The sequence below is a fragment of the Triticum urartu genome, chromosome 3A, assembly GCF_056163025.1.
Source record: "Triticum urartu cultivar PI428250 chromosome 3A, HENAU_Tu73, whole genome shotgun sequence".
Taxonomy (NCBI): domain Eukaryota; kingdom Viridiplantae; phylum Streptophyta; class Magnoliopsida; order Poales; family Poaceae; genus Triticum; species Triticum urartu.
The window spans coordinates 515,087,097-515,102,362 of NC_141875.1; the positions used below are offsets into that span (position 1 = coordinate 515,087,097).

At 42.8% G+C, this 15,266-nt stretch overlaps 2 protein-coding genes across 3 annotated transcripts; both read left to right on the top strand.

The window, feature by feature from the left end:
• Positions 1 to 1,806: 1,806 nt before the first annotated feature.
• CAND3 (tobamovirus multiplication protein) lies at positions 1,807 to 12,506 on the top strand. Of its 2 annotated transcripts, XM_048708571.2 has the most exons (13): positions 1,807 to 2,208; positions 2,768 to 2,818; positions 3,992 to 4,025; positions 5,195 to 5,281; positions 5,404 to 5,455; positions 6,951 to 7,119; positions 7,416 to 7,511; positions 8,621 to 8,681; positions 8,985 to 9,049; positions 10,751 to 10,825; positions 10,916 to 10,991; positions 11,779 to 11,942; positions 12,040 to 12,506. In XM_048708571.2, exons 1-13 carry the CDS (start codon positions 2,074 to 2,076, stop codon positions 12,061 to 12,063), a joined length of 1,089 nt encoding a protein of 362 aa, XP_048564528.1. In that variant the 5' UTR covers positions 1,807 to 2,073; the 3' UTR covers positions 12,064 to 12,506. The 2 variants fall into 2 exon arrangements, with proteins under 2 accessions (XP_048564528.1, XP_048564527.1); XM_048708570.2 differs by lacking the exon at positions 3,992 to 4,025.
• A 1,861-nt stretch (positions 12,507 to 14,367) lies between these two features.
• LOC125548639 (uncharacterized) lies at positions 14,368 to 15,033 on the top strand. Its single transcript, XM_048712201.2, has one exon. The coding sequence runs from the start codon at positions 14,444 to 14,446 to the stop codon at positions 14,813 to 14,815; it is 372 nt and encodes a 123-aa protein (XP_048568158.1). The 5' UTR covers positions 14,368 to 14,443; the 3' UTR covers positions 14,816 to 15,033.
• Positions 15,034 to 15,266: the final 233 nt, after the last annotated feature.

The window sequence follows — 15,266 nt, forward strand, 5'->3', positions numbered from 1 at the left end:
CTAGATGAAGAATCGTTTCTGTCTACTTGTCGCGGACGTGATGCCTATATACATGATCATGCCTATATATTCTCATAATTATGCACTTTTCTATTAATTGCTCGACAGTAATTTGTTCACCCACCGTAATACTTATGCTATCTTGAGAGAAGCCACTAGTGAAACCCATGGCCCTCGGGTCTATCTTTTATCATATAAGTTTCCAATCTATTTTACTTTGCAATCTTTATTTTCCTATCTATATCATAAAAATACCAAAAATATTTATCTTATTATCTCTATCAGATCTCACTCTCGTAAGTGATCGTGAAGGGATTGACAACCCCTTTATCGCGTTGGTTGCGAGGTTCTTATTTGTTTGTGTAGGTACGAGGGACTTGCATGTAGTCTCCTACTGGATTGATATCTTGGTTCTCAAAAACTGAGGAAAATACTTACGCTACTTTGCTGCATCACCCTTTCCTTTTCAAGGGAAAACCAACGCGGTGCTCAAGAGGCAGCATTTAGTACCACCGAGGGAGTGAAAGAAGTTTTGGGCCTCCTTAAAAGAGATTCTCTTCCACATGCTATTGGAGCATGAGAGTGGTCCCTGCGCGCTCCTCCTTCGCCCCACACCCACCGCACACGCGGCGTGTTTCGTAAACTAGACGAGCTCAAACCTGTGTCATGCACGCGCTTAGTTTTTGCCCGCCAGGAACAGATAATTAACTACTCCCCCTGTCCAGGTGTTTAGGGCGTGCACGTAGTTCTAGGTCATCGATTTGACTAATTAAATATGTGTTATATCTCATCAAAAGTATATCATCAGATTCGTATGAAGGTGTAGTTTCTAAACATATAATTTTTGTCACATGATATCTAGCAAGTTAAATTGTCGATCTAGAACCACGCGCAAGCCCTATACACCTGGAAGGAGGTAGTAGCAATTAATTATGAGTCACTAACGAACACGCCACAAATCTGAAACGTCGGATCATATATATTGGAGCCTCGACAACCCTTACCATCACACATGTCAAATCACGTGTGCCTCTTTGTGCAATCCATCGTTGTTCCACTCGTTGTTGCTGCTTCCGACGATCCCATCTTGCTCGTCGCCTGCATGGCTATACAGGAGAGGAGGCATTCAGACCCCTGTCCTTTGTGATGCTGCACCCGAAGAAGGGCTGCTAGGTTTTTTTGAGAGCATCTTCGACGCGGCTACTCGACGTTGTTCATCTTCATCCGCTACTTCGACTACGTCTTCGTCTTCTTTGACATCACCATGAGTCAGTCCTAGTCCGAGAAAGAAGGCTGCCGAGGGTACTGCCGCCACTGTCGCCATGGCTTTGACCCGGCCGACCGGACGATATAATTTGTTTACCCCTATCCTGATTATTTGTCCTAGCCATACTTGTTGTTCACGTAGATGTTTTTGCTATATGCATAGTACGTGCTTACATGGTTAAACATCGGTACTAGATTAGTATTGTATATGCCATATTCATGATTTATTTTCGGATTAAATCAATCAGAAAATTGCTAATTTATCCAACATAATCTTTATGCTATATGTTGCAATGTTTCTTTATGATCATATTATACATGTTGCTTACCCCGCAAAAAAAAATATACATGACTTGTGATGAACAAAAACTTTTTCAAGAAACAACAATTTGCAGCTCTTCCATGAGCTGTGCTGAGCTGCGTCGTTTCATCATAAAAAAACAAAAAACAAAACACCCACGTGAATGAGACACGGGGAGCGGCTGTACGAACGGACAGTGATTTCGGGCCCCGCACTCGTTCGCATCGCCAGGTTTCAGCCGAACATCCATCCGTTGGCACTCACCATCCACGACCGAACCAAGGTCCCGGGAGCTTTCCAATCCAACAGGTGCTGCCTCCTCCAGTCAATTCCACCTCCTCCTCCACCCTCGCCTCCGGTCGAGCTCCCCTCCCCTCCCCTCCTCCACCCCAATCCTCGCCCGAACCCTAGCCCCGGGCCTCCCGCCCGCCGCGGGATGCGCCGCCCTCCACCCCCAGCTGCCCGCTGATCCTCCGGTCGCCGCAGCGAGCTCCTCGCCCACCGGCATGAGCCGCTACTACGCGCCCTTTCGCGGCGCTGCCAGCGGGGACGGCGGAGGCTGCCTGCCGCTGCCTATCATCGCCGCCGAGGCGGCGCTGGCTGTCGTCGACGCCGCCATTGCTGTCGCCGCCTTCGTGCAGGTGCGTCGATTCGATCTGCCGTGCCGTGTATCGCTCCTATGCTCGTGATTTGTGATTCACAGGGGGCTGCACGCTGGTGGTGCGTGTTTGGCCTTCCTGTGGCAGCGGGGCAAGGAGTGGGGTTGCACGGCCTCCTGTGCATGGTATTTTTGCTCGTTTTGGCAGCAGTGAGACAGGGCCAGCTGCATCAGCTGTGCTGTGTTGCTATTCGTCCACAGATTCTAGGCCAACGTGTCGTTCTGGTGTCACTAGGTGTTACTACATGAATCGTTTCCACGAGTATTATCTACAGTTTACTGATCAGCGGTGCTGGAGGAAGAAATTTGGGATACCGGGGTCTGAGTATGCCACACAACTAATGATTGAACTTGACAAGATCAGTTGTGTACAAACGAAGTGTATAATTTTTTGGTTGGAATGGATCAGAGATATTGAATGGAGTTACATGTAGAACAAGGACCGCTGACCAGTTTCCATTGCATTTTGCACTAAATCCGTCGTTTACATCTGACATTTTATATCCTGTTACCAAAATAACTTTGCTTGTTTTTATTTTCAGTTAGCGAGAATTCACAGGCACAATCAGCAACATGGATGGACTCGGCAAAAGGTTTGTAAAATAGTTATGTACTGTTGTTCAGGCTGCCTATTATGTTGTTCTGTAACGACTTATGAGTGCTTTCAATAATGTCTCGATTGTTAATTGATTATCATGGACAAGTACTTATTTGGCCCTTACATTTTAGTTTACAACAGGTAACCAGTTTTTTTTAATGAAACAAATCTTTTGATTTTCTATAAAGTGCTAAAATATGAAGCTACACAAATATCCAAGCCCCCAAATTGCACCAGTTTGGATAGCTCAAACATAATATTTTTCCCCATCTTCCACATAAACTTGTTAAAAGGAAGTTCTTCTGCCTTAAGTTATTATGTATTTTTTACTCACTCGTTTCTGATACTCATTTAGGCCGCTATATTTTTATACTATTTGAGTATTTGTAGTATCACACTTTATATAAAGTTGAGATTGCATTTATTTTCAGACCATTTGATTCTAAAGTATCAACATACAATAATAATTCCTTTTTGTTTAAAGTTGGGAATATTCACCCCAGAAGCGGTTCCATTTAGGTACCCTGATGCTGACGTATAATGCCTTTTGTTTTAATTCTGTATTATTCACCCCAAAAGTGATTCCATGTAGGTTACCCTGATGTTTATGTGTAAGCATGCTACTGTGTCATGAAGCGAGTATCTATATAATTAAAGAAATGATACCCAGTAACAACAATTAGTGCTATTTTCTCAACTCACAGCTTGTATCATCTCAATTTATTTTAGCTGTTGGGTTGAACTTGGTTTCTGGCCCAGCCTGTTATTTCCTTCCGATCCTTTGCGTGTTATCTCACCCATCTTGTTCTGGTCCACTCAGCCCTCTGCCCTAACCGTTTCCTCGCCTGACAGTGCTCATCCATTATGTATGTTCCATCCTATAACCTAAAAATACCCGCTGCAGTGTGCAGGTCTCTGTATAGTTGCTTTAGACTGCCAGAACGACGGTATATTTTGGAGCCCCTATTTATTTCGGAAGCAACAAAGACAAGGTTCCTTGCATGTGACAACTGACAAGTCCAATTGCAAATCAATAGTTAGGCTATTGGGGTTTCATGCCAGATCTTAGAACGGCGATTTAAATAGATAATCTAGTATTTTGACTTTTGTCTCCCTTCGAGCTATGAGCTCAACTGCCAGATTTAATGGTATATTATATCTCTTGCAGATATTCCATTTTATGATTGGCCTATGCAACATAGGTGAGAAAAGCATTAGTACAATATTTGATTTTTTTATCATCTATGTATGTTTGGTCTCATTATTATTTTTTTCCACTGCTGCACATTTGAAATTCCTGCATAACATAGTTAGTTGCTAATGAATCTCAAGCGTTCTATATGGTTGGTACTATTCATGATGCAATTCATGCTAACTTGATTTGCTAGTTTGCTACTGATCATGCTTTAGTGCTAGCTTGATTCCTGGAGTGGTAATAGTGACAATAAACCTGTTTTCTTCTTCTTTGAATATACTAATTTTCCTTCCGATAGTGGAATGTAACTGCTATAACATCCAGCAAATATACATAAAGATAGCGAACTATTTATAGCCTTATTTCGAAACATTGACCGAGTAGAAGTTAGTACTCCTGTCTCTTTTTTGCCATTCTCATATTGGAGCTCTGTTATGCATGTCCTTAAACAGGTTTGATTCGCACGCAATAATTTGATTACTGCCAATTAAAAATAGAGTTTCTAACAATAAACATGTTTTTTTCTTCAAATATACACTTTTCCTTCTGGTAATTGAATATAGCTGCTATAACATCCAGGAAAATATGCAGAAAGAATAGTGGAACTATCTATAACCTTGTTTTGAAACATTGAACGAGAGTAGAAGTTAGTTTTTTTTTTGCCATTGTCTCTTATTGCAGTTCTTTTATGCGTGTCCTTAAATAGGTTTGATTCACGCGTAACAATTTGATTACGGATTACTGCTGAATTAAAAATAAAGTTCCATTAAGTTCATAACAAAAATAAACATTGTAAAAGTCATGTTGTTGCTTCTCTGTTAACCACTATGTTCCATCCTAATTGGAGCTGTAATAATTCCTGTAGTGCACGATCATTTTCGATATTAGTGCCGAATTAATTCTAAATTGACTTGTAACTCTAAAAATTTGCAGAAGCAGATTTATTTTAGTCATGCTATAAGTTCGCTGTCAGTCAGTATGTCATAGTGCAGTTTTCATAGTTCATGCAAAATATTTTTCATTATTAACATATTTTTGGAATATAAAAGTGCTTGTGGCAACTCTAGAATCAGTATAGCCACATATTAACTTCTTTCTTCAGTTCGGCTGTGTTCCTTGCATAGTTCATAAATACCGTCATTACTACTGACTTCCTTTCTGTCAACCATGTTGCAGTATTCCTTGCGTATTTCGTATCTACCGTCATTGCTACTTGTGAGAGATGGGTTTGTTGGGTACATGGATGCGGATTTGTTTTGATGGGTATGTTGTCCTGGTGTTTAGCTTTGCTATTGTCCTTCCACTTTTATCCACTTACAGTACATGATCTTTTCTCTTCTCTTGTTTATAATCATCTAAGAGGTTAAATTCTCATTATTTTGCAGCTAGTCCGCAGATATTGCTTCTTGCTTCGTTTCTACTACTGTTGTCATTCTGGTGAGTTAGAGTAATTTATATTGGTGCTAGTAAGCTGCATTATAATGATACTATAAGATTTGAAGAGGAAGGTCAACTGGAGCACTTAGCACATAACCCAACAAGAACTGTACAGCTGCAGCCTGCCATTACGTGATTTTCCTCTTAACTCAGAGTTGATAACCAATATTGCTTAAAAGAACGATCCTTTCACACTTAAGTACATGTGGGATAATTTCTTAGTATCAGCGTAGGTTATCTGACCTTGCGCTTTCACACAACCAGGTACTTCCTCCGTTCCTAAATATAAGTCTTTCTACATATTTCAGTACGGATTACATACGGATGTATATAGACCTATTTTAGAGTGTAGATTCACTCATTTTGCTCCGTATGTAGTCCGCATTGGAATCTCTAAAAAGACTTATATTTAGGAACGGAGGGAGTACATTTCATGGCAAACGTGGGACTTTGAGTCATCTCTTATTTGTGGCATTGGAGGACCATTGGATACCTATCTCTGTTTATCGTGATCTATGTTTTTAATCACGACTCATTAGTTGGATGAGCAGAGAGCCTACGTCCCATATCGAGAGTTTCTTGGCAATAGATGCATCATATGTATAATCCATAAGACTTTTGGCCAGCCATATCCGCATTTAAATGCCATTGAAGAAACATTAAAATGCGTAAAATACGACGCCTCATCTTCCTTTCTCCTTTTTCTTTTGTTAAAGTTGTGTTATGCAAAAAAGCTTCTTCATATACTATACAGACTAGATGGAGATACTAGGCATGGTTTGGGCTTCACTAACTTCAACTCACTCAAGGTTGCGGGGCTGATCCTAGATCATATATATGATATACCTCCCAGTGTGGTACCAAGTGACCGTCTGTCATTGATATAGAAGACATTGTTACTCTTGCTTCATTTACTTCACTTGGGTGTACTCTCGTCCTTTGTACAGGTCAAAGTCACATAAATACCACTTTAAACTCGTTTGTATGTTGTAGCACATCTCATCAATACAAAATATCACTCGCCACTGGAAACCCATCACCTTGAGGCCTTCAACACCGATGAGTGGTGTAGGTGCACCAACAGGATTAATGTCTCACACTGAGTCCCACACTTGTATAAGTTTTTCCTCCAGCTCTGTTTCAAGTTAAATAAGCAGCATCTTTCTCTATTTTGTCACTTGGTCATTTCCAATAAGTAACAATTCTGATACAATCCTCTCTATTGCCAATGGGTAACCCCCTGTCAGGAGGCTGTCTTTGTGCATTGGCACACATGAGTACAACCGCTTTTATATTCTGATGATGCTTCTAAAGATCATGTTATTTTGCTTGCAAGACAACACAAACCCTTTCATAGTTTCCCTTATTCTCCTCGATAGCGAAGTTTCCTGGTGTTGTGATGAGGTCTTCATGTTGCACTTTCCTGCTTCTATCTTTATGTATTTACAGCTGCAAATGCTTTTCGCTTTATGTTTCTAAAGTAATGGTCTTACAGGGTTGACCTGTGTCATCAGACAAATGATGAAGATGAAGATGATGTAAGGAGTCACCAAGAAGCTTTACTAGACAGAACAAAAACCAAACCTGGCACCCGCCCTACTGATGCCCGTCGGAAGTGTTTCCCAGGAATACAGCTTGGAAGCCGGCAAAAATTTGTGATTTTGGTAAGTTCCATCATTATAACTTATTGGCTACTTCGCCATGCCTTTTTTCTCCTCTCGCTAATACAGATCTGCATATTTCTAGTGTGTGTGCCTTTTTATTTATAGATCGCAGTGGTTGGAGAATTTCCCAGTTTGTCATCTAAACTGTACTCCCTCCGTAAAGAAATATAAGAGTGTTTAGATCACTACTTTAGTGATCTTAACTTTTCAGCAGTGGTTGGAGTATAATGCTTCTGCTATGATATAGTATCTGTTATGCAGAACCATTTACTGGCCTAATATTATTTTCCTTGCAGGTGCTTGTACTGTCATTTATTGTTATGCTTGCCTTTGCCATCCTCATCTGGGTTGGTAGGGGAGAAAATCCTATTGATTCATCACTACTGAAAAAGGTATGAAGGATCAGCAATTTATTGTATCCTGCTTTGGTTCTTCTTCGACGCTGCATTTTGCTCTAATTGGCATACAAATCTTAACTTTTCAAAGTTTAAATCCTCAATCTGTTGCAATACTGCACGAAAAGGAGAAATCTTGCAGAGCCCGGTAATTATAATACTGTATAAAGCTAGATTCCTAATCTCCACCCGGGAGCATAAAGTCCCACATCCAACAGCCTTGTGATAAAGAATGATAAGCTTGTCAAAAACACGCAAAATATTCCATTAGAAAAAGGAAAACAGAAAGCTCATATCTACTCCCTCCGTTCTGATTTACTCGTCGTGGTTTTAGTTCAAATTTGAACTAAAACCACGACGAGTAAATCGGAACGGAGGGAGTAGAAATCTAGCTAGTCTTGCTTCTGATCCATTCTAGACAAATCTTCTATTCCCTGTATACTACCTTTTGGTTCTATATCCAGCTGCCTATGGGCCCATGCACTTGCTGCAGCTATTTTGAACTGTATCATTCTTCTTTTTTGTCAACTGAGGAAAACTAGCATATTTATCTCAAATGAATTCCGAAACTTTTATGTATCAACACTGCGAAGTCAATGTCATTGCGCTACACAAACTGCATCTACTCTATGTTGGGGTATGCACAAATTGCATTATCATTTTCTTTACCAAATTTCTATTGACTTCAGGAGGCCATTTTGTTAAATCACGAGCGTACAGTTTAATTCTTTTATTTTCCTTGTCAAACTAGAGTATTGCTAAACCTACCATGGGAAATGCAGAATAATGGGAAAGTCTGCAGACCAAAGTACCAAACATTATATATCGTTAGAGATGGTGCTAGTTCTTCTTTTTTCTTTTCCTTGAGTTACAGAATCTCAGTATTCTGTTTGTATTATGTCTCAACTTCCATGCTAGTACTAGGAGAGTCTATCACAAGGTGTCCACTGTATCAGTTCTGGGAAAAAATATCGACTTGCATGTTTTCTTATGTTTATCACACTTTATATTAATATTTTGCCACTAGCTGATTGAATTTAGGATTTCGCTTATTTAGTTTTAACTTGCTTGCTTTATAGACGTTAGCCAAACATTTTATTTTGCAGGTTTATTTGGATGTATTTTCAGTAGTTGTTCTAGTACTTGGCGCTGCTTTGTCATGTTATGGTAAGCATATAATATTGTCTACATGTAGAACATGTCAAAATTTTCCCTAGATACCAATGCATGAAATTTTCAACCTAAGACTATCTTCATTCCATTGTCCTGTATTTATCCCAGTAGATCAAGTTTATAGTTCTAATTTAGTTTGTTGTTAGTTCATTGCCCATCTTGCTAATTTTTATGCCCATTCATTTGGTACTAATATTAGATGATGTCATCTTATCATGAATTAAGGAGTGAGGCTTCGGTTCTTAACATGTTCTCACCTTGGCTTTGCCATCTTGGTTCTGTGATCATCTTGTGAAGGTGCATTATTGTTCTCGAAGATGAGCAAAGTACGTTCTGAAACCGTGTCAACTGAGAAGTGGAAGGTACATTTCCCTTGAGACCACTCTACATGTGGTTATCCTCTTTTTCTTTGGTTATTAGGATTAGATTAGAATTATACAAAACTGTGTAAGGGTACACCTCACCCTAACTATCCAAAAACCACGCGCTTAACCCCCTAAGCTGTTTTTTTAGAAGTGGTACTAGGTGCATGGTGTGTGATCTAAACAGAGCCCATGTACCAGTGCCACTCCCTCATATTCTTTTTTTCTTCATCATTCCCCATTTACTGTGTCCGTCCAACAACTCAGTCTGCTCATCCGCGATTCACCATCAGCACAGCCCACCCAGCAGGCAGCAGCTCCTTCCGGCCTCCTCCTCTGACTAGTTCCCTAGCTGTCAACTGTCCCGCCACGAGAGCGAGACGAAGTCTTGTTGGCGACCTCATGGTGTCAGCGCTATTCAAGTATGCAAGAGCTGCAGCCTGCAGGCGTCGAGACGGTGCTTGGAGCAGAGGGGCACATTGTCATCTCTGATCACAGCTCCATGGCATGAAAACGGCGAGCTTTGGGCATGGATTAGCATAGGCTGTAGAGAGTTTCTGCGCTTATAGACAAGGAGAAGCTCGTGTGCACTTCAATTTGAATGGGAGCAAAGAATAGCTCAACTTTTGCAAGGATTTGGTCCTCGGGTGAGCTCCTGCCTCCAGCCCCGTGATCCTGCAGCGGTGTTGCAGGAGCCTCCTGCTGCAGTCCTCGGCTCCGATGAACGCTGTTGCCGCCACCCTCGGTACACACCCACCGGATGCCCAATCCCGTTTCAACGGAGCCATTGGGGATTAGCCGTTCCCGAGGCCAACACACTGGGAGGTGACTGCAGGGTGGAGCAGCGCTGCGTCCACCGTTGGCATCTCCATGGCTGGGGAATGAAGCACACACCTCCATGTTCGGGTGGTGGTTTGGGTGTTCGGTTTTTTGGGAGGTGGGAATAAAGAGGAGAAAGTGTCAGCGTGGGAGAGGGTGTAAAGGCAAAGCTGGATAGGATACCGTAGGAGGAAGGGTTATAGTGCAGACAGGATGGATCTGCTTCATCCGTCCAGCGACTCCTCCAGGATGCAGCTGAAGACGTTGAGAATAGATGTGCTGACATAGAAGGACGAGGGGAATGAAGGCACACCTCCATATTCGGGTGGTGGTTTGGGTGTAGGGGTTTCTGGGAGGTGGGAATAAAGAGGAGAAAGTGTGAGCGAGGGAGAGGGTTGTAAAGGCGAAGCTGGATACGGAGGAGGAAGGGTTATAGTGCAGGCGGGATGGATCTGCTTCCTCCGTCCAGCACCACCTCCAGGATGTAGGGAAAGACGTTGAGGATAGATGTGCTGACAGATAAGGACGAGGAAGAAGGAAAATGATGGTGAAAAAATAGAGGAATTTTTATAGCACTGATATGTGGGACCCGTTAATAATACCACAATCCCCTTTGGTCACTACTCATGAGCCACATGTGCAACTGCACTCTGCAAAACCAGACAAGGGTGTTAAGTAGATGGAAACGACAAGTTTAGGGTGCTAGTTAGATAGTTCTATAGTTCAGGGGGTGAACTAGACACACCTCCATAGTTCAGGGGGTCGTTTAGACTTACCTACCCTTTTAAGAAAATGCAGGATATTTATAAATAAACTGTATCTTTTTTAACATTCTTTAACATGCTTCTCCATGTGAAATTCTCAAGGCTTACTTCTCTGCAGGTTGCCAGTTTAGCTGCTGTCTCACTTATCTGTTTCTCGTCTTCTGCTATACTAGCACTTGTTACTAATATTCCAGTAAGTTCCATTATGCAATAAGAGGTCTTTATACATGGGCTGGGAGTTAAATTGTTAATTGACTTGCAATTTTCCTACTTGTCACTGCAGGTGCTTTTGTATTGGTACTCGACTGAGGCGGAGATCATAAAAAATGCTGTTATATTATTTTTATATTATTTAATAGGTATGATGTGTTGTTTATATCTGGAAATAACACTAAAATGGAACTATGGCCTTTTACTAAATTTAGGATGAGTATCATTTGATTTTCTTTAGTTCGCCATTGCCCGTCAGGTATTTGTGCATATGTTCTAGACCTGGATTTTATATGTGATTTAGGTAGTTAACACTGGAAGTTAGCGACCGGAAGAAAGCATGCTACTATGGTGGTAGATGTAGGTTAAGTATGCGCACCACCTTTAATGCCTCAGAGCTTAGACCCTCAGCTTCCTCCACCTTGAAGCTGGTCTTGATTTGATGATTCAAGCCTTAAATGCTAGAAGATTACCGAGCCTGTCATTAGTCCTTGTTATCACAATATTGTGCTTATACTGTACTAGTGGACCCCACTGTGAGATCAATAAAGATTCAATTATGGTAATATCTGAAGATTTTCTTGGTATTTTGGTATAGCTTAGTCATCATTAAGAGTTTGTCTTCTTTTTCACTGTTGTACATGTGAAATTATTTTGTTCCTGCCTTTACGTCATTAGCTTGTGCTATGCTACTTAACTGCAAAAATCAAACTTGTGCACTAATGTGAATTCCTATTGGAAACACGATTGCCTATCTGGTATATTTAACTGCAATGGCAGAAATAGGTATAGTTAATGAACTCTGCTAATGTTAGGATAGTGTCAAAAAACGTCTTACATTTTGAGACTGATTGTTCCGTTCACAGGAAAGCACAACCAGTTCGCAGTTTTATCGACTTTCCATGGAATTGCTCTGCTAATGCAAACTTTCTGTAGGCTCATCGGTGCCATCAGGATTTGTTTTATGGGTCATGAGAGAGATGCCTCAACGACCAACAGTGGAAAGGCCCACCCAATCGAGAGTGGTTACCTTGTTCAGGGACAGACCATCCCCTACACAGGATCCACAGTGGAGAGCTGCTGTTACATCCTCTAACAAGGTATTCGAAATGTTATGTTTGTCAGGTCAAACTATTTAAAACTACAAATACCGATGGTACTACAGGAGCTAGATTTAAAATATTTCTGGAACTGTAGGCCCTCAAGTCAAGCCCAATTTAACCTGAAGAGAAAAACAAGTAAGGTAATGCTGAGACTTTTCCAGCATACTTGATGCGCTGGGACTTTTACCAACACATCAGTGACATACTGGCATCTACTACCATTCTGACGACTGGCCGGTACAAGATGGGGTCTGTAATTCCTACTCTAAGGTAGCTTTAGTTTGGAAACAATGGAATTTTACCTGTGGATGTAGCAAGGTTCCCGCCCAAGTATTGCGCATCGTGTGTTTATCCATTAGAGCTTTGGTCGGGCAAGGCCTGGATCAGTAACAAATGTAAATAGGCATAGAAATGACCGCGCTCTTCATGGTTTGGCGGTCAGGCTGTTATGTCTTCCCAAAATCTTCTGTTTAATGATGTGTTGTTGGTTCGGTTAGCTGGTGAGTTCTGTCCTGGAAACTGAAATCGAGCATCAAAAGAGATTTTTTTTTTCCTGCTAGATATCTGCACTTGTGCTGTGATGTGACTAGCTTGGAAATGTAAAGTTGGTGCTAAAATAATTGCGTTCCTTGGATTGCTGCAGTTATAGATGATGGATCACCCCTGGACGAGTCTGTCAGTGTGTGTCTGGATGCAAGTGTGCAATGTTGCAATGCAGGCTCACGATGGGATTAAATGTTGACGGGAAGCTAAATAGTACTACAAACTTTTGAAGGCCGCCATGGGGCTCGGCTTAATAGAGGAGAGAAAGACAAAAGACAAGAGACGCTCGAATGCTGAGAAACCTGATATTTGATGGGATGCAGGTTTTAAATATTGACATTTTCGCTCAGCATGGCTCAGATAAGAGAAGAAGTTACAACGTGGCATAGGTCCTGGGTCCTTGAGCCATTTTTTGGTCTGAAATGCAGTCTTTGCAGACCAAAGTGGTTACATATACTATATATCTCTTACCACAGTAGACAATCACATGGAGCATTGGTATCGCGGGTACAAAGATGCGCTGTCTTCAGCTGGAGATAGTGAGATGGGACTTGCCTCCATGATGACAGATTAGCAGCATTCCAGTGTTGGAAAGTAAGAATGGCACGCTGTATCATCCTCCAATGCATTCATGGTAACGGCATTTTGAGTATGGTTTCTCCGCCATTTGCAAGGGTCAACAAGATTTGTCTATTCGGCCTGCAATGCTCCTTCCTTTTTTTTTTTGAGCAGTGCAATGCTCCTTCCTATTCAGCTATATCTGACAGTTGTTAGCTACCCCCGACAGCTCTCGACAGGTCTCCGTTACCACACCGCCACTGCCACCTGTGGCTGGCCTTAAAATCATGCGTGAATGCGTGATGCATGGAGCGAACCAACTACTCGCTTGGACGCCGCGGAATCCCAGACAGATACTCCCTCCGTTCCGAATTACTTGTCGCATGTATAGATGTATTTTAGTTCTAAATACATCCATTTCTGCGATGAGAAATTTGAAATGGAGGGAGTATTTCGTGGAGATTCCAGGATCGAGGATTTGCGGGGGCATTTCTTTTTCGTAGGTTCGCGTGTTGACACTTGCTTTGAATGGTGTCGCTGATTGATGGGTTTGGCGCGCGCAGTCCACGTGATGTGTTGGCTGGCTCACGTAGGATTCTACTGCTCTTCTGCTCGGCTCACTCCTGCCGAGGAAAAAAAATTAATTTTGTTTTATTTAAACAAGATGATGAAGCACCACCTTCGAATTTGGTCTTAACGATGCAGATAGGTGTTTGAAAAGAAATAACTACTCTCTCTCTTTCATAATGTAAGAGTTTTTTAATACTAGTGTAGTGTAAAAAGTGTCTTATATTATGTGACGGAGGGAGTAATTGTCAAAAGGTGGCCAGTTTTGGTAGGAACAAACATCTAAACTGAGTTCCGTCGGGACCCACGCACTGCAGCTTGCGTTGGATAAACTGAGTTTTTTTTAGGAAGGTAAACTTGGTTGTTTGAATATTTACTTTTTGATTCACTACAAGTAGGGCCATACCCGATAACTAAATAGTAAGCTCCAACATGCACCAAAATGAAACATTACACTTACTGAGATGGCAATAAAATATTAACATAAAATCACACCCAAAAAAGCTTTGGTACGGAGCATAAAGCTCCACAAGAATCGTTCTCATCCTAAATCAAGCCCGCATGCATCTAAGTAACCGCTAATAACCGCCACAGAACCTGCCCAACTAAAAATAGCATCGGCCATCGCATGCATGCAACCACCACAAAAAAATTAACCTCTCCCAGCACTCTCTCTACCACCAGTCCGCCCCACACATCCACAAAAATACCATCCCTCTCGTCCCAGCAGGGCATGCCACTGACCATTATAACTGCCAGGAGATCCTCTCCATTCCCATCCGCACCACCACCCCCCACACTCCCCCGCGGTACAGCACGCCATCACGGGCATGGGCGCCACTGAGCCGTCGTCCGCGCCACCGCACCGCCCCGTCAGCATGTCGGCGTGCATGCCGTCCCCCTCGTGGTCGCCGCCCGGCCCCGGCGGCCGGCACCGCGCCGCCGTCGTGGTGCGGCGCCTGCAGGTGGCGGCGCGCGACGCCATCCCGGGCGTGGGCTGGTGCGGGCACCGGGCCTGGCGCAAGCTGCTGCGGCGGCTGGCGCAGGAGACCCGGTGCATCTGCAGCTCCCCGGCGCCGCCCTCCAGGCCCAGCACCTTCGGCTACGACGCCGTCAGCTACGCCAAGAACTTCGACGACGGGCGCCCCCACGCGCCCCACGCCCTCCACTGTGCCGCCGCCGACAAGCCGGCCCGCCGCTGACTCGTCCTTGATCCTCCCCATCCCTTTCTTTTATCTCGTCGTGCATGCATGGTTGCCCATCGCTCTCGCCGATGCGCGCGTATTTCTTATCTGTTTTTGCTCCTTGTTTTCGTTGATCCGATTTGGTGCTGTGATGGCCGCCCCGATGCCCGTCCCTAGGGATCTTTGTAATCTGTACATAGATCGAATGGAGATAACACGAGTGGCGCTTGGCCAAATGTAGGTCCTGCATAGTACGTACTTGTTAATTTGCTCCTTGGAGCAGTGGGTCTGTGTCTGTCTGTACGAAAGAGTCACTTTCAGTCATTCATACAAATCCTAAATCATGGATGATGAGAGAAATAGATCACACGCATGCACAAGAACTACTCCCTCCGTGGGAGTAGTTTATTCCACCCCCTGAACATTGCTTTATTATGATCGAAGATGAGTTTAAGTGTCAGCATTAGGA